Source organism: Tauraco erythrolophus, chromosome W (genome assembly GCF_009769465.1).
Source record: "Tauraco erythrolophus isolate bTauEry1 chromosome W, bTauEry1.pri, whole genome shotgun sequence".
In the NCBI taxonomy this organism is placed as follows: Eukaryota; Metazoa; Chordata; class Aves; order Musophagiformes; family Musophagidae; genus Tauraco; species Tauraco erythrolophus.
The window spans coordinates 12,844,763-12,871,489 of record NC_141497.1 but is presented as its reverse complement, the minus strand read 5'-3'; the positions used below and the strand labels follow the sequence as shown (position 1 = coordinate 12,871,489).

The following is a 26,727-nucleotide window of genomic DNA, read 5'->3' as shown; positions in this document are numbered from 1 at the left end:
TTGGGCTACCTTGTTTGCTAGGATCATTGGCCTTGTGCTGGTTTTCATTTACGTTTAGAAAAGCAGTACAGATAGGAGCAGGGAAGGCAAAAAGATGATGACTTTCAGAAGAGATGAGAAGAACAAGATGGCAAGTGAAAATGGTCCTCACTGAAGGCTGGCCCCTGAAGTGGGTGCACTGGAGGAAAAAAAAAAAGATCTAATAGGAGCAGCACCAAGAAATTAACAAGCAGAAAGAGGAAACAAAGAGGAAACAAGGAAAAAGTCAGGAAAGGGAAAAAGCTGGACCAAAAAAAAAAAAAGGACCAAAAGCGCAGAATGAAACTATTCCTACTGCCCCTGGAAACTCCCCGGCATTTATCGTACTGTCAAACCACCAAACCAACTTCAAAGGGACATCTGTTTGCCCCACAGGGGCACCTATTCTGGAAAAGCTTTTGTAGCTCAACTCCGCAGTCCATTAGAACCCACCAAAAGCCGTGTCAGCTCCTCGGTGTTTTTTAATTTCCACTAGGAAAAAAAAAAAGGCGAGTAGTTCTCCCTTGCTTTTTTCCCACCAAGAAGAAATGCATCCAACCAGGATATTAACTCGCTGCCTCTATAAAAGAAGTAATTTCATGCCAGAGTTTAAGAAACATTTTTCCACAAGTAAACGCTCTGGGGGGTTATATACACTAAAGGGATTTTTAGGGACAAAAAGGAGGAGTAAAGCAAGGAGAAGGCGAGTTACTCATGTTCAAAATTCCCACTTTACTTGGAGTTTTGCAGGATTTTGGAAGCGCGACTGAGTGGTTTTTGACAGGACAGCAGCATCCCCTACCTCACAGTACACTGAATAAACGATCCTTTAAAAAAAAAATCACGATGCCAATTTACTATGGTATTAGGCCTTACGCAAATAGGTTACTACTAGGAGAGTCATTTGAAAAATGCTCTTTGCGTACATAGAGTTTCTTAGATAATTTTGATTACAATGACAGTTACAACAAATTGGAATTCTGGTTCATCCAAGTGCAGCAGCTTGATTTAAAAGGAAAATCAGATGTAAATCAGCCTTAAATGTCATATCCTATCTGTGGAAAAAGAGAAGGAATACTCTCAGATTATCGCTCTGCAGATATGGGGAGGACATCATAAAGGACTTTGTAGTAAGAACAGAGAAGCCATTCAGAAAGAGGACTTCTTATTCTGGAGCAAAATTTACCTTTTGGCTCATTGTAAATTGAACGTTGGCTTTATAATCCGGGCAAGACGGTCACTATGAGAATTCCCACCTTCTTTAAACTAGAAAAAAAATCATGTCTATTCCTGGAATTTGTTCCGTATCTCCGACTGACTGAAAAGAATTTTTTCTCAGCACCATCAGAATCCTCTTCTCAACTCTAATTATCACTGCGAATATTCCTCGCTCTTGAGCCAGAACATCTGTATTCACTACAGGCACCGCGCACCCAACCTATTCCACGTAAAACCTTCCAGGAAGTTACCTGATGTACAGATTAAAGTCTACACCAAGTATTTACTCTGAGAATGCCGTGCTAGTTTTGCATTTTGTCCTACATTCGGTATCACAATTCCCTACATCAAATAAGTTTATCTTACTAAATATAGTTCATCCTCTCCTCCCTCAAACGCAACTCCAGAAGAATGAAGATTTTTTTTCTCCGTTACCTTTTACGGGGTTTCTGCAAAGCCAAGCCAGGCCTCCGGCGTCACCTGTACAAACCTACTATCCTCAAATCAAGACGCACATGAAATTAATTTCTTCTGACTGTTTGTGTAAACTCCCAGTTGCTTAATTTTAAGTGAATTATCCTGAAGATGTAGAAACTTAAAACGTAACGTCCATTTTTGTCATTGTCCTACAGTTGCCAAAAGAATCATTGTATCGCTCTTTAAGTGGTCATGGCAAACTCTGACTATGCAGGATTTTAGGGAATGTTAAGTCTTTAAGGCATGTAAACCAAAACCCACTTTGTATTCAACTACAGATTTTAACAACGTAGCATTTATTAACATTCTTAATTACTTATATTTTTTTTTTAACAGAGCTAGAATGACATAACTCTTTTGAATGTGCTCTACTTACTGGATCAAAACAGATTTTCATTTGGTTTAAATATAGCAGTGCTGAAATCTGCCTCATAGCTGTAACAGAACGAAAAAGGGGGAGGGAACCAAAAAGAAAAAAAGATAAATTTCCTACGCCAGTCCTGCCTGCAGCCATAAAAATCTGTTTTTATTTGTTTCACTTTGGTTGTGCAGATGTAGTTGTGTTACTGAATTGAAGAGTTATTTCTCTAGACAGAAACGACTACTTATTTTTCCAAATCTGTAATCTGTACTGGAATCAACAAACTAAGCTATGAGTTGCCTGGTAAGGTTTTAGTTTCAATTTTGCGGTCATTTGGCAGAAGATCTGCATCACTGCTAACCACGCTGGAAGGCGTCCTAAAATTTGAAACATTTATTCCTACCACTTTCCCACATGAAAAAAGACAGAATTCAAGAGCCAGTGAAGAGCAGATTAAGAGTCTTACATCTTCAACAAAAATTGTGTTAAAAGAGTTCCTTAACAGGCTTTTAGGCAACAAAATCTGGAGGATTTCAGATCATTACGCAGAAAGGGCTAACCTCAAAAAACTGTGTTTTGATCTAGTGTGAGATTTGTGAAGTATTTCCACCACACCCTTCTTTTAAGAGCTTTTTTACGATAATCACTCATGGATATCTGTGAAGAGGATAAAGTAATAAATAAGGCAAAAAAACATCCTACCAGAAACTACTGGAAGTGTTTTACTTTACCTGAGCAACTGGTTCACATCTCCCTAAAGCGTGACACATTAAAATATCATAAAGCAGTCCCGAAATGAGCAAGGTACAAAATGCAAATGAGGTAGATTGTGACACGTATTAATCTTGCAAGAGCTGTTCTTAATTACTACTATTATTTAGACCATCACAGTAACCGAAGCTTTGTCCAATCCCTTTTGGTTTTTTTTTCCTAGTCTTAAGAAATCATAAAAACATAAACCTCAGGTTTTTAGTCAGTTAAGGTGCCTTAATGAGGTTGCACATCATTCTTTGCAAAGCAAAAGCAAAAACCTGGAAATAGGAGAACTTTCTGTATTTTTCCCATGTTTCTATACTTTAATTAAGGATCTGTAATACACAGAACCCCGACACCCCTACATTCTGATGGGATAAACGTGGCTAAACTCAAGTGTTTTTGAGCAAATAGCTGAAGTTACTTGGTCTTTCTACATTAAAGATATTCCAACATAGCCAGCAGTGACTGTCTGGCTTGAGAAAAATCTGGCATTGAATTCTGGCAAGAATAACCCTACGCAGAAAGTTCAGTTTAGCAATCTGCAGAAAACCAGGACCCATCCAGAAAAGGAGGACCCAGATTGTAGTCGAGCGCAACCGTTCAGACAGGCTTCGCAAGGCAGCGCTGCAGAAAGGCAAGGCGGATGCAGAGAGATAGACAGCGACACCAGATACTTCCCAATCATCTGCCACAATCATCTTCCCAATCATCAGCACACGGTTGGGAGCGCAAGTCAGACAAAACCAGAACTCGTCTCAAAAAAGTTTGCAAGCGGATTCATTCAAAAAAGCTCACGAAAAACAAAAATCAACATTCCTCCTCCACATCTTTTGTTAAGATGTTTCATTTTCTTTAGGAGCAACACAGGATGGGTCAAACGATGCCATATTCAACACTGATAGAAAGTGACTTTTCCATTAGTTGGTAGCTGAGAGGGAGCAAGTACAACTTCTCACTCTTCCAGCCGGGGAGCAGAAAGACTGAGTCCATTCATTGCAGCAAAAGGAGACTGCTAGGCCTGCTCAGAAACAGCAATGTTAGGGAGAGGTTTCAGGTGTGGTTCATCAGATGCACATAGAGCTATAAATAGAGGTGCTGTGGGTAAGAGGTTAGCTGTTGTAGGCTTCCTCTGCTGTGCAGGAGGCTGGACTTACAGAAGCATGGCCTAAGAGCAAGACTTCAGAATTTATTCGATTTCTGCCTTGAGAAAAGAACTATCATTTCAGTTTCCGAAAGCAAGCGGAAGGGTGAAACAATATTAGGTTGCTGTTGCTTCTCTTGGTTTTACTATAACCTGGGCAGTACTGACGAGAGCACTTTGCATTGGCGAGACTTCTCCATTTTTCACATGCTTTTAACTTTGGTAAAATTTCAACTGTCGTTACTAATGGTGAGCTTGCTAATTAATTCAGTGTGGTGCGCATGTCCCCCACCAATGACCTATCTATTTTAGTAGGATGTTTTGCGTGTACGGATTATGGCAACTCTGGCTTAGTTTAAACACGGGGGGGGGGGGGGAGTTTTTCTCTTCTGATCCTGCTCTACTGAAAAGCCAGGCTCAGGCGGGCTGGCAAGGGGCAGCTGCGGCACCACCAGCACTCCTCTCCCAGGGGAAAACCGGGCTGAGGGACTCCTTACAAGCCCCACCACACCGCTGGCAGTCGCCCGGTGGTGGCAGGGAACCATGGACCACCGTTCCATCGCCCCAGCGAGGAGCACGGCTGTCTGCCGGGGGCTCCTGCACACGCGGCAGGAGGAGCTCCGGTGAAACGGAGCGGGTAGACCTGACCTCTAGCCCGCCCCGCGGCCGCCTCTCCCCGAGGACCTCCCCACGCCACCGGGGGTAGACCTGGCCTCCCGCCCGCCCCGAGGAGCCCCCCCGGGCCGCCGGGGGTAGACCTGGCCTCCAGCCCGCCCCACGGCCGCCTCTCCCGGAGGAGCCCCCCACGCCACCGCGGGTAGACCTGGCCTCCAGTCCGCCCCGCGGCCGCCTCTCCCGGAGGAACTCTCCACGCCACCGGCGGAAGCCACTGTCCCGCGCCCACGGCCCCCGCAGGCAGCGGCCAACCGATCCCCCGCCGCCGCCGCGCCCGAGGCTGGACTGCCTCAGGGCGCTGGCCGGGAAGAGCCGTCCGTCCGCCCCCTCCTCTCCCGGCACCGGCGCTCTCAGCGCGGCCGAAGGCCGCCCCCCGCTCCGCGACGGCCGTCTGACAGGCGGGCGGCGGCGGCCGGCAGCGGCCCGTGACAGGCAGGAAGGGAGCGGCACTCCCCGCAGCCCCTGACAGGCGGGTGGCGGGAGGGGAGCAGGACCGGCGCCGACCCTCCCCGCCGCCCCCGACGGAGGGGAGCTCGGGAAGCAGGTGGCAGGGCCGGAGCGGCAGCGGGGGAAGTTATGGAGGAGCGCTGGCGCCGGTCCCTGTGCGGGCCGGCCCCGTCCCGCCGGGGCAGCGGGCTGTCACGAACGGGCGGCCCCACCGGCACGTACCTGAAGTAGTAGACATCGCTCTTGCCGGCGCTGAGGCCCGACTTACGGATCACCTCTTCCTTCTTCCAGCCCGGGGGCAGCGCGGGACAGTCCATCCTGCCCTGCTTCTCCATGTACTGGGCGCAGAGCCCGGCGCTCGCAACAAGAGCTTTATTGTTCCCGGGCACGGCCGGAGCCGGGACCTCCTGGCGATGGCGGCCGCAGCGCGCTGCTCGGCGCCAGGAGCGCGGGCTGCGCGCGCAGCCGGCAGAGCGCTCGTCCGGCCAAGCCCCGGAATCGGTGTCAGCGGCCTAAAGGGGCCAGCGCGGCCAGCCCCGCCGATCATAGAGAGCGCCGTAGGCAGGACAGAGCGGCCGCGGCGGTGACCGGCGGTGGAGCGGGCAGAGGCACAGACTGCCATCGCCGGCGTCTTCGGGCGCCCGAGGGACGTCCTGCGAGAGGGAGCCGCACCGGGAGGGCTCGGGCTCTCCGGCGGCGGAGGCTGGAGGAACCGGAGAGCGGAACCGCGCCGGCAGGTGCTGGGGCAGGAGGAAACCGGCCGTCACGTCCCGCTTGTCCCTGAGCTGGAGGGGGAGCGGTGCGCGGCGGCTGTCGGGGCTGGTTTGGGGACGGGCTGCGGGTACTGGAGCCCATCGGGACAGGGACGCCAACAAACCTGCTCTGCCATAAACCTGAGTTCACCCTTTTTCTCCTCCAAAGTGTCCATGAACAAAACACTTCCCGGGAATACTCCACGTTCAGTTTATTCGTGTCCTCTACGCTCCAACCACCACGACAGCCCTCAGCGATCCCCGCCCTCCCGGGACCAGCGGGCTCTGCCGAGCTCGGGCGGGTTTCTCGCAGCACGATGCTGACTTCGCAGCACGAACAACCCGTCGGACACAACCCGAGGGCTCCGTCCCCGAGTCTCCCCTCGGGAGGTTCCCCGCGCCCTCCTCCCAGCCGCCTGCCCTCCCGCGGGGTCCCGCAGGGCACCGGGGCCGGGCTCGGCGGTCTCGCAGGCGGCCGGCGGAGGCGCCAGCGCGGCGTTAGGACCTGCGCGGCGCGGCCCGGCCCGGCCATGCGGCCGCCTCCTCCGTGGGGCGGGCGCAGCGCGAAGGGAGCTGCGGAAGCGCGGCCGTCCTCGCCGGCGGCGGTTGTAGGGAGCGGCTGGGAGGCGACGGATGAGTCAGCCCGGAGGCGGTATGGAGCCCTTCCCGCCGCCCACGGAGGAGGATGAGGAGGACTGGCTTCGCCCGCAGCCCGGCGGCGGGAGCACTCTGCCCGCCTCGTGTGAGCGCGGGCGCCGGTGGGGCGGGAGCAATGGCGGAGGGGAGCGGCGGCGGCTGCCGCCGCGGACCGGAGCCCGCGTCTCGCGGGGACGGCTCCGCGGCGGGTGGCCGCAGTCTGGGACGGGAGCGCTCCGCTGTGGAGCAGAACGCCGTGTTCTGCCCCGGGGAGGGGCTCCGCGGCTCCGGCACACGGCGAGGCTGCCCGGCCCCGATGGAAAGGCTGGAGCTGCGAGGGGGGGCCGAGCCCGACCCGTGTTCCCGGTGTCCCGGGAAAACATGCGAGCTCTGTGTGGGAGCCGTCAGGAGGGGAGAGGCTCTCCTCGGCAGCCATAACGCCGCCTTTTTAGTTTTTAATGGTTTCCGTGATCCTGCTTTGCTTCTCCACCTACCGGAGACCTCAGTAGACATTAAAAGCAGCCCCCCCTAACAGCGTACAGCAATAAACCAGGGTTTCATTAGGACTATATCAACCAATTGGGGTTATTTTCAGCTTAGAGAAATAACAGCTTTTTGTTTTTAAATTTTCTTTTTTTTTAACTTGGCAGGCTTCTTTTCATAGCAGGGTTTGCTGTTTGTTGGCTGGGGATTTGCCATCTTCCTCGGCCACCCCTGGGAAAGGTGGATATTTGATAGAGCTGTTTTAGTGGAGTTAAAGACAGGTCATTTTACCGAAATATATTAAAAAGGAGTTTCGGTGTTCCACTGTGGAAGGATGTTGTATCGATAAAGTGATGTTCTAAAATGGTTCAGTGAAAAACAAACACCACTGACCCTCCAAAAACAGGAGTGTTTGGTAATAAGCTGAGTTGCAGTTACTTACGCTCCTAAGTAATCCTAGAATTAATGCAGCGCTAGAATTAGTATACAACTTGTAAATTTTATCTTCTCCTTGTAATATCTGTTTATTAGGCTGGATTAATTTTTAAAAAGGTGGTGATGTCACACGAGACGGCTCGTAATTTCTAATCCGTTGGTTTCCTTTCCTCGCAGCGGGCCCCAGCAAGTCGGTGTCAGCAAGAAGCGCAGCGTGCAGAGTGATCGTGCACGTTGACTTGGACTGCTTCTATGCACAAGTAGAAATGATCCGTGATCCTGAATTAAGAGACAAGCCTTTAGGTACGAGTTAATTTGGGGATTATGTGTATTCAGGCAGAAGAAACTAAGGACATGAATAAATTGAGGACACGCTGGCATGGTGAAATACAGGCAGTCACACCGGAGCTGTAACCACATCCGGAGCGAGTAAGGTGCAGTGTAGACTCTGTGTAGCTGTGCGACTACAAGAGTAATAAATCCTCTTGAGTGAAAGTACAGGCACTTGCCGACATGTTTGAGCAGTTCTGGGGATTGAAACTGGTTTGTAATGTACGTGGGCACAGAGAGGGCTGAGTTCCACAGATGAGCCTGAGCCTTTTGACACAGTCATGCTTAAAGTATGTGTTATTCCAGCCAGAAGTTAAGGATGAACGTGAGGTAATCAGTAGCATCTACGATCAGTTGAGAAAGTCCATCATAAAATGACTATTGCATCAAGAGTGCTTTGACAGGTGAGGTTGCCTTAAAAGGCCCCAAACTAAGAGCGATATTCCAATGGGAAAAAATACCTATGAGGTTTTAAAATGTTCTTGCTGTCCAGTAATCTAAATCAAGAGATCTGTCCTTCCCTCAGTCTTGTAAAATAAGACTGTTGTGTTGGTTCATTGGCTTTGTTCTAGGATGTTGCATTCTGATCAAAGCATTTGCTTCGCAGTGGCATGAAAGTTCTGTGAAGTACCAAGAAACCTAAACTTTAAAAAAAACCCCACAAACATTTAACCTTTATTTTTTAGGTGTGCAACAGAAATCCATCGTGGTTACCTGTAACTATGAAGCCAGAAAACTTGGAGTAAAGAAACTGATGTCTGTCAAGGATGCTGAAGAGAAATGTCCTCAACTGATAGTGGTTAATGGAGAAGATCTAACTCCATACAGGGAAATGTCGTACAAGGTTACAGGTACGAAATCAACAGCTTTTCAGAAGAGGACACCTTAAACTCTGTGGATGTGCACACGTGTGCAAAAGCATATGACGTTTTCCTGCTCTAAAAGTTATTAGAATGAGCCTCATACCGTGGTGATACTACTTACAGTTGTACAATGTCAATATTTTTGTAAAATAAAGACTTGGTTGCAATCTGGGTCAGGCACTATAAATATATCGCGCTGAGGTTACACGAGATCCGTGTGCTGTGGTAGGATTATGCCCATGTAGTTCTTTAGGAATGATTTTTCTTATTTAAATACTGACTGCAGTAATATATTTCCGAATGTGAAGCAACGGAGGACAGAATGCTGAAGTGTGGGTGAACTTCACCAGTATCACTTAATTAAATGATATGTCAGCATTGTCATTGATTACTGCTTTTATCGTTAGCAGTGTTCACAGCAGTAGTAATGACTTAAAAGTGAAAGCTCACCTAACTGGGAAACAGTTTTCCTTAGGAGAAAGTACTGCAGAGGTTAAGAACTGTAATTTCAAAAATAAATGAGGCAAGAAAGAAGAGATTTGGGAAGAAGAAAAGCAGATGACAGGTAGTTGTGGGATGAGGAAATATTCCTCCTCTTCACCTTTGCTAAAATCAGTGCCTTATTATTTTATCTGAAAGAGAACACAGCTGAATCCATGGGAAATCAGCTGTGGATTGATGCAGACATGAAAACCTCACGTTATTAGTTGTGCGCATATTATCCTTGGGTATCTTTTCCTCCTAGAGTTGTTGGGGGAATTTTGTCCACTGGTGGAAAGACTTGGGTTTGATGAAAACTTCGTGGATATCACTGAGATTGTAGAGAAAAGACTGAACCAGCTACAGCAAAGTGGATGTTCCAGAGTCTGTGTGTCTGGCCATGTGTGCAACAACCAAGGTGAGTTAAACGTTCCTCATATTGAAAAATACGGTAAATATTTGTGAAGTTCAGTACAAAGTATCTGTCTGCTTTTAATATTGTCCAGAGAGGAACAGTTGGAAACTTGTGCTGGTCGATACTTGGTTTCTGTATTTGAGAGTACGTGTGGCAAATGTTAATCCGCGTTCCAACTGGATTGTATAAAAAAATAAATCTTTGGGGTAGATAAGCACATACAATGATTTGGGAGAAGAGATCCCAGATCAGATTTGGGACAACCTGCTCTAGGGGAAGGTGGGTTGGAACTAGATGATCCTGAAGGTCCCTTCCAACCCAAACCATTCCATGATTCTATGATTTTCATTGTCCTTTTTTTTTTCTCTAAAGTAGTTTTACTGTAGTAAGATGTAGAATTTTTGATTCAGCTTGAATGTTGTTGGCAAATTTGAATAATTTTTTTAACAAATAAACTCCAAAACCCAGTAGATTTTTGCTATAGCCATTAGGTCAGGAACAGACTTACTGAGACTGAAGTAGGTAACTGAGTTTTGTACATCGTCAAACGTGAATGCAACAGCTATTTCGTGACACTCATTTCAGGCACAAGGAAGCAAAGCAGTTGTTTTTTTCCTGGACTTTGAGCCCTTGCGATGGCTTTAAATATGGTTTCATGAGGTAAAAAGGACTTTTCAGGCATTTCTCCTCATTTGGCACTTGCAAGTGAGTAATAAAGGTTTAGCTGTAAGGCAGCCCTCTAAATTAAAGATCTGTAAATCTCTACTTTGGTTACATTAGCACACGAATCTGTGATATTTAATGCTTTTTTTTTTTGACGTCTCTTCATGTATTGTATTTTATATTTAAAATACTCTCTAAACATTATGCTTCCTGGACAGCATGCCCCTGGCTTTGGACAGTAGCAGTCCCCCTTTTACCAGGGTTTTGGGGAGATAGGAGTGAAGTTAAACTTGGATACAGAAGCCATGGCAATACCACTTGACCCGTGAGGCTGTACTTTCTTGTCCTGCTTTAATGCAACGTAAAAAATACCCGAATCTAGAGGATGAGCTAATTAGGTGACTGTTTACATACCAAACACGGCTCTCTTTTTCTTTGCAGCAATCAATTTGCATGATACAATGCATGTAAGACTAGTTATTGTATCTCAGATCGCCAGAGTTCAGGGAAGCCATCCACGTGAGACTGGGCCTCACAGGCTGTGCAGGAGTGGCCTGGAACAAATTATTGTCTAAACTAGTATCTGGGACCTTTAAACCAAATCAGCAAACACTTCTTCTGCCTGAAAGCTGTCAAGATCTAATGCGCAGCCTTGATCACATCCAAAAAGTGCCTGGTAAGTGTGGTGCTGTGAGTGTAGATGGAGAGCATATTGACAACTCTTAAGATAAGAAAAAATACTGGAAAAATCAGAGCTGAAATAATTTTCAAGTCCAGGTCTCGCAAGCAGGGGCATGCAGGCGTGTTTTCAGGGTGCTTGCTTTTTTTTTTTTCCTTGAGTTTTGCTTAGCAGAAGGAATGAGAGGACTTTGGTTTTTCTTAATTTTTGGTCGAGACATAAATGTGTTGCAGCACTTCACAAGATACCTTCAAAAATACTAACATCTCAGTTGATTTTCGTTGAAGCCCGAACATTGTGGGTGATACTGGGTTTTAAACACAAACTTTTTTAAACTTGCTGACTGGAAACCTACTTACAGTTTTTAAAACAGTCTATTGGAGCCTGGTACAATACTCTGAGAAAGTACTTTTCCTAATTATTCCACACTGACACTGTGCTGGGGGTGTTTTTATATCTACATATGTACCTCCTTTCACTGCTCTGTGTATTTTTAATACGTTTTATTTAGGCATTGGCTACAAAACTGCCAAACGTCTTGAAACGTTGAGTGTGAGGAACGTGCATGATCTCCAAGCGCTCCCGTCTACTGTGTTGGAGAAGGAACCGGGCATTTCTATAGCTCAGCATATCCAAAAACTCAGCTACAGAGAAGATATCTCCCCCATGACTCCATCAGGCCCTCCTCAGGTACCAGTCTTGTTCTGAAGTACTTCACAAAGGGCCAAAAAATTGCTTTTAGTTTTATACAGCTTTGCTGGACTAACCAAAATGATGTGGTTTTGTATGTATTCTCTAGCACAACTCTAATGTATACTTCTCCTGAAATTCACTTGGGCTCTGAGTGTCAAAGATACCTTGGAGTTAATTCTACACGCTTAGTTGTGATACCTTTTTTCCTCTTCAGAACTTTGAAGTGAATATAACATTGAAAGGACTAATGTGTTTTTTCAGTCTTTTAGTGATGAAGATTCCTTTAAAAAATGTTCATCAGAAGTACAAGTGAAAGAGAAAATTGAAGAACTGCTTCCTAACCTATTGGACAGGTGACTGTCTTCAGTAGTAATAATAACTGAATTTGTCATCTGAAGGGAATCGGAGCCTATGTTAGGTTTGTCTCTTGTGGGAACTACGGCTGGTCTGCAGATCCCAGGACAGAAGACGAAGAAACTGACCTTGGAGAGATTGCTGTGTACCCCTGCAGATCTGAAAAATCCCTGAACAGAAGAAATGGAAAACAACTTGCAGGTGCTGGGAGAGCCAGGGAACTGTAAGATAAGGAGGAACTGTAAGATAAGAAACTGGACTGTGTTTTTGCACTAATTGTCTGATGTAATGAATTTGGCTTGGATTATATAGAGCGCGTGATCACCAATCATGTGTCCTAGTTTTAGCTGGGACACTGTTAGCTCTTCTTTTTAACAGCTAGAAGAGCTCCGTGTTTTGGTTTTACTCAGAGGCTCACTCTGAGAAGAATGCTGATAGCAAGTTGATGTTTGAGACTTCAAGGACTTTTCAGTGTGCCGGAGTGCAGAAACACGGCGGGATAAGGGGGGAGCATAGCTGGGACAAGGGGGACATGATTCCCCTTGTGATTTGTGGTGGAACTGAAGATTGAGGGCCAAACTGGCCAATTAGTATTCCATATCATGCAGCGTCATGCCCAGTATAAAACTGAGGGTCAGCCGGAAAGAAGGGCTTTTGCGCTTTGGCTCTTTTGCCGCTTTTACTCTATTGCCTTTTTTTTCCCTCTTTCTTCCAATACTCCCACTCTTGGAGTACTATCTCTCTCTGCCCCTCTCTATTTCGGGGCCTCACGTTCATCCGGGATTGCAGCTTCGGGACGAGACAGGCTTCGCATACGAGGGGGTGGTGAGCATCTACACTGTGTATTACTTATCTGTATTAAATTGTTCTTATCTCAACCCACGGGTTTCCCATTTATCCTTTAATTCTCTCCCTCATTCCTGGGGGTGGGGGAGGGTGAGTGACCGGCTGTGTGTCTGTGTGTGGGGGGGGTGCAGTTGCTGGAGCCGCCTAACCCACAACAGTCCTAATTGGCGCCCAACGTGGGGCCTGAAGGGGTTGAGATAACGATGTTGCTGGCTGGAATGCTGTTTGTTATGCTTGCATACATGTTACCGGACATTTATAATTTATTGCCTTATTTACCCTATGTGATGTTAGGCGGAATGTTTATGTGGTTTTCTGGCTCTGGGTGTTGGACTAGCATGAAAAGTATGTTATCGGTAATTAAGGGTTTTGCTATACTGTACGGTGTAACTCTGATAAGATCATCGGTGCTGGGACTGGCTCAGTCTTTGTATTTGGCGGTGCAGAGGGGGATGGTGATGTGGAGCTCGTTTATTAATTTTGAGCGTCACCTGGCGGATATCATCACCAATTATACCGGTGACTTTTCATTTACAAAAGCTTACGTTGATTTTGATATTGCTGAACATCATTGGAATAATTTAACAGGTTTGATTGTCCTGCAAGGTCTCCTGAATATATGTTTGATTATTTATATATTCAAAGTTAATCGGCCATTTAGGGGTGTATATCAATTTATTTCTCGGGTTATTGTGCTTGCCATCTCGACTCCCGTGACAAGCACTATAGCTACTCAGACTACAACGGTATCAGTTGCCCCCGTAAGGAAAAGAAAATGTATACAAAAGTTAGAAGATGAAGAAGAGCAATCAGGGCCATCACAACGATTGGAGGAAGAGCAACCAGGGCCATCACGATTGGAGGAAGAGCAACCGAGGAAATGTGTGCGAAAGTCAGAACGCAGAGGAGAGGATGATGATGATGAAGAGCAACCAGGGCCATCACGAGAAATGAAGCAGGAGCGTTCTGTTTCACCCCAGAGAAAATCTCAATGGAGAAGAAGTGACATCATAGATGAGACGATAACCACCCGATCGCTAAAAATGAGCAAGCTGCGAGATATTCGAAAAGATTATGGCCGTCTTAGAGGTGAGCCCATTGTCACTTGTTTGCTCAGATGCTGGGACATGGGAGCCAATAGTCTGGAGTTAGATGGTAACGAAGCCAGGCAGCTAGGAGCCCTTGCCTATGGATGGAGGCATTGATAAAGCAATTGGAAGACAGACACAAGTTCGCAGCCTCTGGAGACGGCTCCTGGCAGCTATAAAGGAAAGGTATCCCTACAAGGACGAGGTGCCATGTAATGTAAGCAAGTGGACCAACAGAGAAAAGCTATTCAGTATCTGAGAGAACTAGCCATGCGAGAGTTGATTTATCTTGACTCAAGAAGTGGACCAAGATTTGAAGATCCAGATGACGTCCGGTGCACACGACCAATGTGGTAAAAGATTCTACAAAGTGCGCCTCCAGCATATTCCACCTCATTGGCAATAATGGACTTCGGAGACGATGATACACCACTATCCGTAGGTAATCTGGTCACCTACCTCCGACGATATGATGATAATACTTCTATACGAACCTGTGTTGCGGCTGTGGAAAAGCTGTCTGAGGAGGTCCGAGAATTAAGAGAAAAAGTAGATTTCCCGCCACCTGAACGTTCTAGAATTTCAGCTGTTAGAACCAGGCGTTACCCTCCTCGAAACAGACGGTACAGATCACGGGGTGAGCTGTGGTTCTACCTCCGTGATCATGGAGAAGACATGAGAAGGTGGGATGGAAAACCCACCTCCACTTTAGAGGCAAGGGTACGCCAGTTGGGAGGAAGAACCAACAGAAATAGAATATTCTCCAATTCCTCTAGGACAGCTGTTGCCCCAGTCTACAGTGAGCAGTCCACTAGTCAAAATGGGAGGGCTGATCCTCCTAGCCACCCTGACTCTAATCCTGCTGATTCCTCTGATGAATATGATAACAGGCATTAGAGGGGCCCTGCCTCCAGCCAGGTGGAGGAAAGGGATAATCGAGTTTACTGGACTGTGTGGATTCGGTGGCCTGGCACATCATACCCCAAAAAGTATAAGGCTCTAGTGGATACTGGTGCCCAATGCACCTTGATACCGTCGAACTTTAGAGGGGCAGAATCCATCTGTATTTCTGGAGTGACAGGGGGGTCTCAACAACTGACTGTGTTAGAGGCTGAAGTGAGCCTAACTGGAGAGCAGTGGCAAAAACACCCTATTGTAACTGGCCCAGAAGCACCGTGCATCCTTGGCATAGATTATCTTAAGAGAGGGTATTTCAAAGACCCAAAAGGATATCGGTGGGCTTTTGGCATAGCTGCCATAGAGACAGAAGAAGGCAGGCAGTTGTCTACTTTGCCTGGTCTCTCAATGGACCCTTCTGCTGTGGGGTTACTGAGGGTCGAAGAACAACAGGTGCCAATTGCTACTACAACAGTGCACCGACGGCAATATCGTACAAACCGAGACTCTCTAATTCCTATCCATAAGTTGATTCGTCAACTGGAGAGTCAAGGAGTCATGACGAAGACCCGCTCACCTTTTAACAGCCCCACATGGCCTGTACGTAAGTCCAATGGCGAGTGGAGGCTGACAGTAGACTATCGTGGCTTGAATGAAGTTACACCACCATTGAGTGCTGCCGTGCCAGATATGCTGGAACTTCAGTATGAACTGGAGTCAAAGGCAGCCAAGTGGTACGCCACAATTGATATCGCTAATGTGTTTTTTCTCACTTCCTTTGGCACCGGAATGCAGGCCACAGTTTGCTTTCACTTGGAGGGGCATCCAGTATACCTGGAATCGACTGCCCCAGGGGTGGAAACACAGCCCCACTAGTTTGCCATGGACTGATCCAGACCACACTGGAACAGGGTGAAGCCCCAGAACATTTGCAATACATTGATGACATCATTGTATGGGGCAACACAGCAGAAGAAGTTTTTGAGAAAGGTGAAAAGATAATCCAAATCCTTCTGAAAGCAGGCTTTGCCATAAAACAGAGTAAGGTCAAGGGACCTGCCCAGGAGATTCAGTTTTTGGGAATAAAATGGCAAGATGGGCGTCGTCAGATTCCAATGGACGTGATTAATAAAATAGCAGCTATGTCCCCACCAACCAACAAAAAGGAAGCACAAACTTTCTTAGGCATTGTGGGTTTCTGGCGAATGCATATTCCAGATTACAGCCAGATTGTAAAACCCCTCTATCAAGTAACTTGAAAGAAGAACAATTTTGAATGGGGCCCAGAGCAAAAACAAGCCTTTGAACAAATTAAACAAGAAATAGTTCATGCAGTAGCCATGGGACCAGTCCGGACAGGACAAGATGTCAAAAACGTGCTCTACACTGCAGCCGGGGAGAATGGTCCTACCTGGAGCCTGTGGCAAAAAGCGCCAGGGGAGACGTGCGGTCGACCTCTTGGGTTTTGGAGTCAAGGATACAAAGGATCCGAAGCCCGCTATACTCCAACTGAAAAAGAGATACTGGCAGCATATGAAGGAGTCCGAACTGCTTCTGAAGTGATTGGTACGGAAGCACAGTTGCTGGAGCCGCCTAACCCACAACATCATGCATTAGGCTAAGGCGCGTGAACAGCTGTAGTTAACCAATCACCTGATTCCTTATGTTGCGTGCACTGTTAGAATTAGTATAAAAGTGTGCTGGAACCTGCAAGAGGGAGATGGAATTAATTATATAATAAATGAATACTACTTGAACCTGTGTATGTCGTGTCCGTCTCAACAGTGACATACAGCAACATCTGGTGACCCTGACATGATTCGCCAGGACACGAACTTTTTGACTGCAGGGCGAAGTGCGGTGGAGACGGAGCCCAGCGTAGCTTGAGAGCGGCGGGGAAGCTGCGAATTGATCCGGATCGACTTAGACTTTGACACCTGAAAAGGTGAGCCACTGGGAATGGGACAATGGGGAATTGCCTCACAAAGGAGGAGGAAGCCATCCATTCTTTGTGGACACTAATATTGAAAAAAAAAAGGACTGAAAGTGACTAATAATAACCTCCAAAAAATGTTGTTGTGGGTGCAGCAACAAGGGCTTGAAGCGATCTCTGCCACAGCATTCAGTGTGTCTGTTTGGCAAGCCCTAAGGGAGAAACTATTCAATGCTGCTTCCAGTGGGGCAAAAGAAGCTGCAGACTTATTGACAACCTGGCGATCATTTTTAGAGGCTTTGAAAGGCTTAAAGTCCGAGCGTGATAAAGCAGAGGATAAGACGGACTCTGTTCTGATAACCTCTTCTGCAGTAAGTGAGGTTGTGGGAGAGACTTCTGAAGTGAATGACAGCTCAGCTGGGAGGTTACTGCCTGTGCCTAAGCCAAGAAAAAAAGTGCTGAAACCCGCTTGTTTAGTGGAGCCGGACTCCCTGGGAACGTACGTATCCCCCACAGAACAGCTAAAGGCGGCGGAAAAATCCTCAGGAACGTATGAATCGCCTGCAGAACAGCTAAAAGCGGTGGAAAAATTTACTCCCTACAAGTTGCCTTGGCAGCAGCTGCAAGAGGCGAAAGAAAATTACGCAAAACCTAATATCGAAACATGCTCTCTCCCTTCTTCTCCATTGAATTCCTCTGATATTAAGGAGACAGAGGATGAACAAATACAGGATCAGTTATATCCCCCTTTACCGGAGAGTGACGGGGAGGATGATCCTACGAGAGATTTTGCTGAGATGTCCACTGTCGCGAACTGTCACACACTGAAGATACCTTTTCTCGCAACGAGCCACAACCCAAGGGTCATTGCGATCACCTCGTATATCACAATCAGAAGGCTATTCCAATCACAATGTATCTCAGTCAGAAGACTCTTCCACCAGATAGCCTCAGAGCACTGCTCCCTAAGGGCTCCTACCTCTCCAACATCCTGGAGGGAAACACCCCTCTCCCAGGAGGGAGTGCCCCACCTTTAACCACCCATGGGTCACGTGGTTTCTGGCTGACCAACGTGACTCACAGCACCTGTTGTAATGAAACACAGGTGCTTTCTATTCAACCCGTACAGCAGCCAGAAGACTTCCCCGACAGCCCACTATTTCTGCAAAGGGGGTGGGAAAACAGGGGGGTCTACTGTATTGGCCTCCCTTACCCCGGTCATGGGTGTTGCCGCCTGCTACAGTGATGGTTCAGCCACGTAATGCAGTACGTTTTTGGGATGCGGTTAGGAAAAAAGCAATGGAGGTTGGAGACTGGGACTTGGCTGAAACACTGGGGGCACCGGTCAATAAGGATCCGTCTGTGATGGAAGTGGGGGGAGGGCCTAGTGCATTCCCTGTGGAGCTAGCCCTCCCGGGCTCTAATCAGCCCAATCAACATGTGGGATGGTCATGGAAAGTTATACAGGATATGCAGAAGGCAGTAGCCCAGTATGAACCGAATTCCTCAACAGTAACACAATTGTTACGATTGTTACCTCTATGTAACTTAGAGGTATTGGTGCCCTATGATTTTCAACATTTGGCTCAAATTATGTTTCAGCTGGTACAGCACTTGGTTTTTATGAATGTTTGGAGACAACTGGCTGATCATCAGGCATTGCAAAATACGCAATTGCCCCCAGGAGACCCTCGTCACGGTGTAGGTACTGATGTGTTGATGGGAACGGGTCAGGTATTTAGTAATCCGGCAATTCAAGCACAGTGGCATCCCCAAATTCTTGCGCAAATTAAGCAAATAGGGATGCAAGCTTTAATGCGCACGGCAGAAATGGCGGAGCCTAAGGCAAGGTATTCAACAATTAAACAAGGGGTCAGGGAACCTTTCTTACAATTTGTGGAAAAGTTGCAAGGGGCTATAGAAAAACAGGTATTTGACAGCAATTTGCGAGCCCTGTTAACAAAACAGTTGGCGAAAGAAAATGCCAACCCTGATTGTCAGAGAGTTATTGAGACATTACTGGGGGACCCCTCCTTAGAGGAAATGGTTACTGCGTGTGCTAAAGTCGGGTCTGTAGAGCATAAAATGGCTGCACTGGCCACCGCCCTAGCTGCCTTGCGTGTTAAGGAGCAGAAGTGTTACAGATGTAGAAACCTGGGACATATAAAATCAGAGTGCCCAGAACCGAAAGGCCAAAAGCTGACAATAAATGCCAGAAAAGCTAATGGCTCAGTACCAGTTACTTGCCATAAATGTGGGAAAATAGGTCATTTTGCTAAACAATGTTGATCAAAATTTTATACTAATGGTCAGCCAATTCAGGGAAACGTCAAAAAGAGCGCAAGGGGGCGCGCGCAGACACAAATGCCCTACAGTCCTGGCAACCCCTTTGCAGGAGCAATGCAACATCTGCAGACCAATCCACAAACTTATGCGACAAATTATCAGGGAAGACAGTCAGAGCTGCTGGGATGGATGTATCCGTCGCCGACACAGTAACAATAAATGTCAAATTCACAAAGTGACTTCGGATGCATGGGGACCAATCGGTAAAGGACTTAGTGCTCTATTAATAGGACGATCAAGTGGCACTTTGCAAGGGTTGATAGTGCATGTAGGACTGATTGATGCTGATTATACAGGACAGATCTGTGCCATGGTATCTACTGCAACACCACCAGTAACCATTACTAAAGGAACTCGAATGGCTCAACTTGTGCCTTTTGTGAGTTGTGTTCCTAGAACAGAGGAGCCTGTTCGCGGCAACAACGGATTTGGATCTACGGGGAAACCATCTGTTTTTTGGTCCCAGACTGTCACCGACAAGAGACCACAAATGACGTGCACACTTACAATGGATCATGCAACCCCATCGCAGACAAAACTAACGGGTTTGTTGGACACAGGAGCTGTTACTATCATCGCACAGCGTGACTGACCTTATACCTGGCCTTTAGTGTCAAATAGCGCGGGAGTAATGGGTCTTGGGGGGGTTGCTAACAGTTTTATGGCCGCCAAGCCTGTCCTTATTAGTAACCCTGACGGACAGAAGGCCACTATTAGACCATATGTGATGGCAGCACCCTTAAATTTGTGGGGGAGGGGCTGTCTTGGACAATGGGGGGTGAAAATTACAATGGATTTTTAGTAGGGGTCACTGTGCTGCAGGGCGTGACACAGCCCACACTGGCATTAACATGGTTAACAGAAAAGCCTGTTTGGGTGGACCAGTGGCCCCTCAATCAAGAAAAACTCACAGCCCTGCACCTTCTGGTTAACGAGCAATTGGCAGCAGGACATATAGAAGCCTCTCACAGCTCTTGGAACACACCTGTGTTCGTGATAAAAAAAGAAATCGGGAAAATGGTATTTGTTGCATGATTTAAAAAAGATCAGTGAGGTGATGGCAACAATGGGGGCCTTGCAACCAGGGTTGCCCTCACCAACTATGATTCCAACGCAAAGGGAAATTGTAGTAATGGATTTAAAGGATTGTTTTTTTACTATTCCTCTTGCTAACCAGGACATGGAGAAATTTGCATTCACAGTGCCTTCAGTGAATAACGGTGAACCAGCCAAAAGGTCTCATTGGAAAGTTTTACCACAAGGTATGAAAAATTCACCCACTATTTGTCAATGGTTTGTAGCGAAAGCCTTGAGCCCTGTTCGAGCTGCATTTCCATCAGGGTATTGTTATCATTATATGTGTGGATACTAAAAGGCTAGAAGCAGAAATTTTCCAGCTACTGCAGCATCCTGTGAAAGTTCTTTTTCCCATGCAGGCTAGCTGAGAAACAGTTTGAGGTTTTTATAAACTAAGACTTTATCTTGCACCTGTAGCTTGTTATGCAGTCTTGTTTATGGCACACTGGGAAAGTTGTTTTGAAATGGGTGTTGTAGCATTTAGCCAATCACTCTGGGAGGTGGATGGTCAAGCGACCAATTGCCTTGGCCATCCTTGTGAACCATGTTATATATATATATGGATTTGTAATTAATAAACGGCTGCTGCTGCTGGCATTGGTATTTCCTCCTGCACCTGAATTCTGTGTCGTTCTTCTCTCTGTCCCCGGCACGGCAGTGACGTTTGGTGACCCCGACGTGATACAACCACAACTGAATTTAGAAGGTACGTGCTCCCCCCGAGGCTCTGGGGACAAAACTCTAGACTGAGAAGATGGGGCAAAGCTCCATGAAAGAAAGCACGATATTTTCTGCCTTCAAAAACGTGATAACGATCGCGGGAGCTGACATAAGTGATGAAGCGCTCTGTGAATTGCTAAATTGGGCAGCAGAACATGAGTTTGTAGCTGATCCAAACACTGCCCTTAACCCAGAAGCTTGGGAACTGTTAGGGGATAAGTTATTTCATGAGACCATGTTTGGAGATAAGAGCGTACTTGACCTGCTACGTACGTGGTGGTCCCTATACGGTATAATGCAGAAGTGGACAGCAGGAAGAGAAGGAAAAGAATTACTGGGCTCTGACGAATCTGCGGGTGAAGGCTCTGAAGGGGACGATGAGTTATTTGAGGGAACACTGACCCCGGACGGCACGGGCAGCGTACCCGCCGCGTCTCCACTGCCCTCGGGGACTGAGAGACTCGCGGGGTCTGCGCGGAGGTCCTACCCCTCCCCGCGGGATTATGTTCCACCTGAGTACCCCTCCCCAGTGGAACAGTTAGCAAAACTAACCGGTCAAAGCAAAGCGTTGGAGCGTCCCCCACCCTCCGCCCCAGCGGCCCCCCCGTCCTCCTCCGCGCTACGGCCGCCCGTACAGCCGGCTGCTTCAGTGACTGCAGCGGGATCTGTCCTTCCTACGGCTCCGCCATTGCCGCAGCCAGGCACGGCAGCCGGGGTTCTACCGCAACCGGGAGGGGCAGGAGGTATCACGGCGGCGTCGGCTCCGGCGCCTTTGTGTCCCGCGCCAGCATCCGCGCATTTCCCGGCGCAAACGGCGCGGACGCCGGTGGCGGATTTCTCGGCACACCAGCGTACGGCGCTTTTGCGGGAAATACTACAGCAACTAGTGGTGCTGACGGAGGCGGTGCGACAGGCACCGAGGGCGGCGCCGGCAGCCCCCCCGCCGGCGGCCCCGGAAGTGGCACCGAGTGCGGAGCCGGCAGCCCCGGCGGCGGCGCCTGCACGGACAGTGATGCCGCCGCAAGCCGCAGCGCCCCAAGCTGCATTGCCGTGCAGAGCTCCGCAACCGTCCACAGCCTCCGCCGCTACACCGCCCCCTGGCCCGGCGCCTGTGCCCTGCCAGCCTTCCTCATCCGTGAGGCCCGACGAGGCAAGCAGTGTTACTGCGGACTCGCTTACTACACTGCGGGAAACTGTGGCGGTGGTCAGACATCGGACACCAGTAACGCAGCTGGCCTACAACCGTCCTTGGATGCTTCCCGAATGTAGTGTGACTGTGCGTCCAAAAAATTCAAAGCGGTTTTGGGAATCGGTCAAGAGGCGGGCTCTGGAGGTTGGGGACTGGGATTTAATAGAGAAAGTTGGGATGCCTGAAGATGAAAAGGGACCCGAGTGGGTTATTATAGTGCCTCAAAGTGCTGTGCGGGTAGATCAAGGTGGTAGTGAGCCCACAGAGGGTATCATCCAAGCCTTTCCTGTACAGAAAGCTCTTCCTAACTGTCGCTGCTGTCTCGGGGACGGAGAGAAGAACGACACAGAATTCAGGTGCAGGAGAAAGAGCCAACGCCAACAGCAGGAGCAGCAGCAGCAGTATCAGCAGCATCAGCATCAGCAGCAGCAGCCGTTTATTAATTACAAATCCGTATATATATATAATATGGTTCACAAGGATGGCCAAGGCAATTGGTCGCTTGACCATCCACCTCCCAGAGTGATTGGCTAAATGCTACAACACCCATTTCAAAACAACTTTCCCAGTGTGCCATAAACAAGACTGCATAACAAGCTACAGGTGCAAGATAAAGTCTTAGTTTACAAAAACCTCAAACTGTTTCTCAGCTAGCCTGCATGGGAAAGAACTTTCACAGGACGCTGCAGTAGCTGGAAAATTTCTGCTTCTAGCCTTTTTGTATCCACAATTCCCCCTTTTTGTTTAAGACTAATTTAAAGTAGGCAGAGAGATTCTCCAGCAATGCCATAAGAGATACACATATAGCAAACCCAGTTATACGTCCAGTCATTAATTCTAAATAGCCTTAAGGGCTCTACATTCTGACTCCATAACATAAGAAACTTTAAGTTCAGTCTCTGCTTGTAGAAGGACCGGGCTGATGGTCGATGTCTTGGTCGTCATCAGGAGGATCATCAATCGAATGATCTGCATTCTGGCCGTCATTTGAAGGTTGCCTTGGAGGTTGCCTGTTCTGCTTCTGGTGCCGCAGGTCAGGGCGAACGCATCTTGCAGGTAGCCATCGTACCCCAGTATCTGTGGAAACGCAGGCATACCCACGACCCCAAGCAATAAGCTCACACGGGCCTTCCCACTTCTTAGTGAGTAGGTCCCGTACCCAGACTTTCGCTCGAGGCAGGTGCGTCTCGCCTGAAGACTGCAACGAAAGAAAATGATTCAGAATAACAGGATTATTTGAATTTGGTGGCACTGTAAGATGATTAATTGTATATAATGCTTTTTCTAGTCGACTCTGTGGGGTTTCTCCATGCATTCCCCCTTTTTGTTTATCTAAAACACGCTTCAAAGTGCCATGAGCGCGTTCAACAATGGCTTGGCCAGTAGGAGAATGCGGAATACCCAAAGTATGATTTACACCCCATAGGTGTAAAAACTGCTGTGTCTTCTGTGAGACATAGGCCGGGCCATTATCGATTTTCACAGAAAAAGGCACGCCCAAGACCGCGAAGGCAAGTTTCCAATGGGCAATGACATCGCGACCTTTCTCCCCAGTATGAGCAGACGCCCACATAGCTGAGGAGAAAGTGTCAATAGACACGTGCACATACTTAAACCTGCCAAATTCAGGAACATGCGTTACATCCGTCTGCCAAAGCTGCAGGGCCTTTAGGCCCCTGGGGTTTACCCCCGATGGCAGAGGTGCCGCAAGTCCGTGGCAGTCAGCGCAAGCGCTGACAATGTCCCGAGCCTCAGTGGGCGTTAAGTGGAACTGCTTCTGCAGGGTATGTGCACTTTGATGGAAGAAACTATGCGATGCCTTGGCTTGTGCAATTTTGTCAGGCTGAGGCGCTACCCACGCAGGGTTAGCTAGCATGTCAGCCCTGGCATTGCCTTCTGTTATAAAACCTGGCAAGTTGGTGTGACTATGGATATGCAAAATGTAATACGGATGAACTCGAGCTTGAATTGCACACCACAAAGTTTTCAATAGTGAAAACAGAGCCGCGTTATTCACTTCCTTCAAAAGTGAACAATCTAAGCGTTGGGTTATGTCTGCTACGTAAGCAGAATCAGTGACCAAATTCAAAGGTACCTGAGAGAACCGCTGAAAAGCCATGGCAACAGCCCTCAGTTCAACCAACTGGGCTGAGCCTGACTCGTGGCCTTCCAGCACCTGCCACTCAGATTCCTCCTTCTAGGTAACAATAGCTTTCCCGGTTTTCCCGGACCCGTCGGTGAAGACGGTGGGTCCTTGCACTGGCACCCGACTATTTTTTGGCCGCAAGGTAAAGCTTGTCGATTTTGCCAATTGCAGTAATTTATGGCTGGGCAGATGATAAGCAATCTGTCCCGAAAAGTTTTGCAGCGCACTTTGCAGAGGAGCACTGTTAGTAAGGCTCCACTCAAAGTGTTCCTGCTGTACTGGAAGAACAATTGTCGCAGGATCCGCTGCCATTAATTGCAAACACCTTTGGCGGCATTTGATTATCAGACAAGCGATCAATTCAAACAATGTGGATGCTGTCTTTTTTGGCTGATGTGGCAAAAAGACCCATTCCAAAATATGCAAAGGGTCGGGCCACTGTTTATTCCACTGGCCAATGATACCTGTAGGATGAAAATCTGGAGTGGTAATGAAAACAGTGATATCAATGGAGGGATCCACTCGATAAACCTGACGAGCAGAAACAGCCTGTTGAACCTCCTCCAGCGCCCGTCGTGCTTCAGGAGTCAATTTCCGAGCTGAATTCAACTCGGGGTCCCCCTTTAAAATATTAAAAAGTGGGGAAAGTTGTGCTGTGGTTAGCCCTAGATAGGGACGTAACCAATTGATGATACCCAGCAATTTCTGAGCATCATTCAGGGTTTTAATAGAACCCGAGAATTGCACCTCTTGGTGTTGTATAGTTTGATCCAGAATTTTGACTCCTAAATATTTCCAAGGAGGATGCTTTTGAACTTTCTCCGGAGCCACCTGCAATCCATAAGAATGCAGAGCAGCGAGCAGCTGAGGCTGTATCCTCAGCAGCTCGTCCTGGGTAGATGCTGCCACCAGGATATCATCCATGTAATGGTAGCAGTATGCCTCAGGAAACTGCTCGCGGACTCCGGACAAAGCTTGAGCGACATACCATTGGCAGATAGTCGGGCTGTTCTTCATGCCCTGAGGTAGAACCTTCCATTGATACCTCTTCGCAGGTTCGGCATTGTTAACTGCAGGCACAATAAAAGCGAATTTTGGCTTGTCATCAGGATGTAAAGGAATAGTGAAAAAGCAATCCTTCAAATCAATGATCAGGATTTCCCACCCTGCTGGAATCATGGTGGGTGAGGGCATACCAGGCTGCAATGCCCCCATACTTTCCATCACTGCATTGATTTTTCGGAGATCCTGCAACAATCTCCATTTTCCTGATTTTTTCTTAATTACAAAAACAGGAGTGTTCCAGGGACTAGTGGAAGGCTCAAGGTGTCCCTGTTGTAATTGCTCCTGAACTAACTGATGAAGGGCGACTAGTTTCTCTTTTGGTAGGGGCCACTGGGGTTGCCAGATGGATTTGCTTACTAGCCACCGCAAAGGCAGCGTAGGATACTCTGCGCCCTTCAGCACAGTGGCCCCCATCAAAAATTTGTCCCAATCCGTACCCCCCAAGGCGCCAATACATCCCGCCCCCAGAGGTTAAGTGGAGCTGTAGTGACATAGGGCCGAACTGTAGCTGTTTGCCCCTCTGCATTTTTCACCACCACAGGTTGTTCGCTTAAATAGCTCTGTTTGGTTCCCCCCAGTCCTGCAATGGCTGACCCCACAGGGGCTAAAGGCCACGTAGGAGGCCACGCAGAGAAGGAGATGATTGTCACGTCAGCGCCCATGTCGATCAAACCTCGGAGCTGAATCCTGGATGGCTGGGCATTTGGCAGGATTAGGGTACATGTCATCTGTGGCTTTTGGCTAGAGATGTCTGCGGTCCAGAAGACCTGCGGAAGTCCCGTAGATCCAAAGCCGCCATCTCCACGACTTCGTTGTTCTGTCCTGGGAACACACGACTTGAAAGGCACAAGTTGAGCAATCTGAGTCTTTTCAGGAATAGTGACGGGGGGTGGGTGTGGAAACCATAGCACAAATCTGGCCTGTAAAGTTAGCATCAATAACTCCTGGGTGTACAAAGATCCCTTGAGGGGTGACACTAGATCTTCCCACCAGCAATGCACTCAGTCCCTGTCCTAGGGGCCCGAATACATTCAAGGGAACCTTATAAACATGACAGGATTCTAAGATGACTGTTGCTGCGGTGTGCACATCCACTCCGATTGATCCCTGGGTGCCGGCTCTAAGCTGGCTGAGTAGGCCTGTGTCGGTGCCATGCCCTGGGGAAGTATTTGTGTCTGAGCGCACATCCCCTTTGCGCTCCTGGTCGAGTTTCCCGAGTGTGTCAAGGGTCGACCATTGGCATGGTACATAGATCGACAGTATTTTGCAAAATGACCTGGCCTATCGCATCTCTCGCAGTGAGCAGCTCCCCTGTTCTCCTTTTTCTTCTTCTTTTGTCTAATATGTTTCTGCTTGCTCTCAACCTTAGGTTGCCTTTTTAGTCCACGATCAGAATTTAATTGAATAGGCTGCAGAACTGCAGCCAGAGCAGACTTAGGATTATCAGATCCCATTTTGGAACAGGCTTCAACCATGTCTGTTAGCGTGGGATCCCCTGGCAAAGCATCTATGATCTTTCTACACTCATCATTGGCATTATCTCT

At 48.0% G+C, this 26,727-nt stretch overlaps 2 protein-coding genes across 2 annotated transcripts; both read left to right on the top strand.

Annotated features, from left to right (window-relative positions):
* The first annotated feature begins 6,499 nt into the window (after positions 1-6,499).
* LOC147526218 (DNA polymerase iota-like) lies at positions 6,500-12,071 on the top strand. The gene is given in 8 exon segments (XM_086630313.1): positions 6,500-6,587; positions 7,577-7,702; positions 8,416-8,580; positions 9,338-9,490; positions 10,592-10,646; positions 10,648-10,826; positions 11,341-11,519; positions 11,784-12,071. Coding segments are annotated over 8 exon segments (1,041 nt in total). The 3' UTR covers positions 11,880-12,071.
* A 2,144-nt stretch (positions 12,072-14,215) lies between these two features.
* On the top strand, positions 14,216-22,052 carry LOC147526217 (uncharacterized). Its single transcript, XM_086630312.1, is given in 3 exon segments — positions 14,216-14,248; positions 17,811-19,135; positions 21,524-22,052. Coding segments are annotated over 3 exon segments (1,887 nt in total).
* The last annotated feature ends 4,675 nt before the right edge of the window (positions 22,053-26,727 follow it).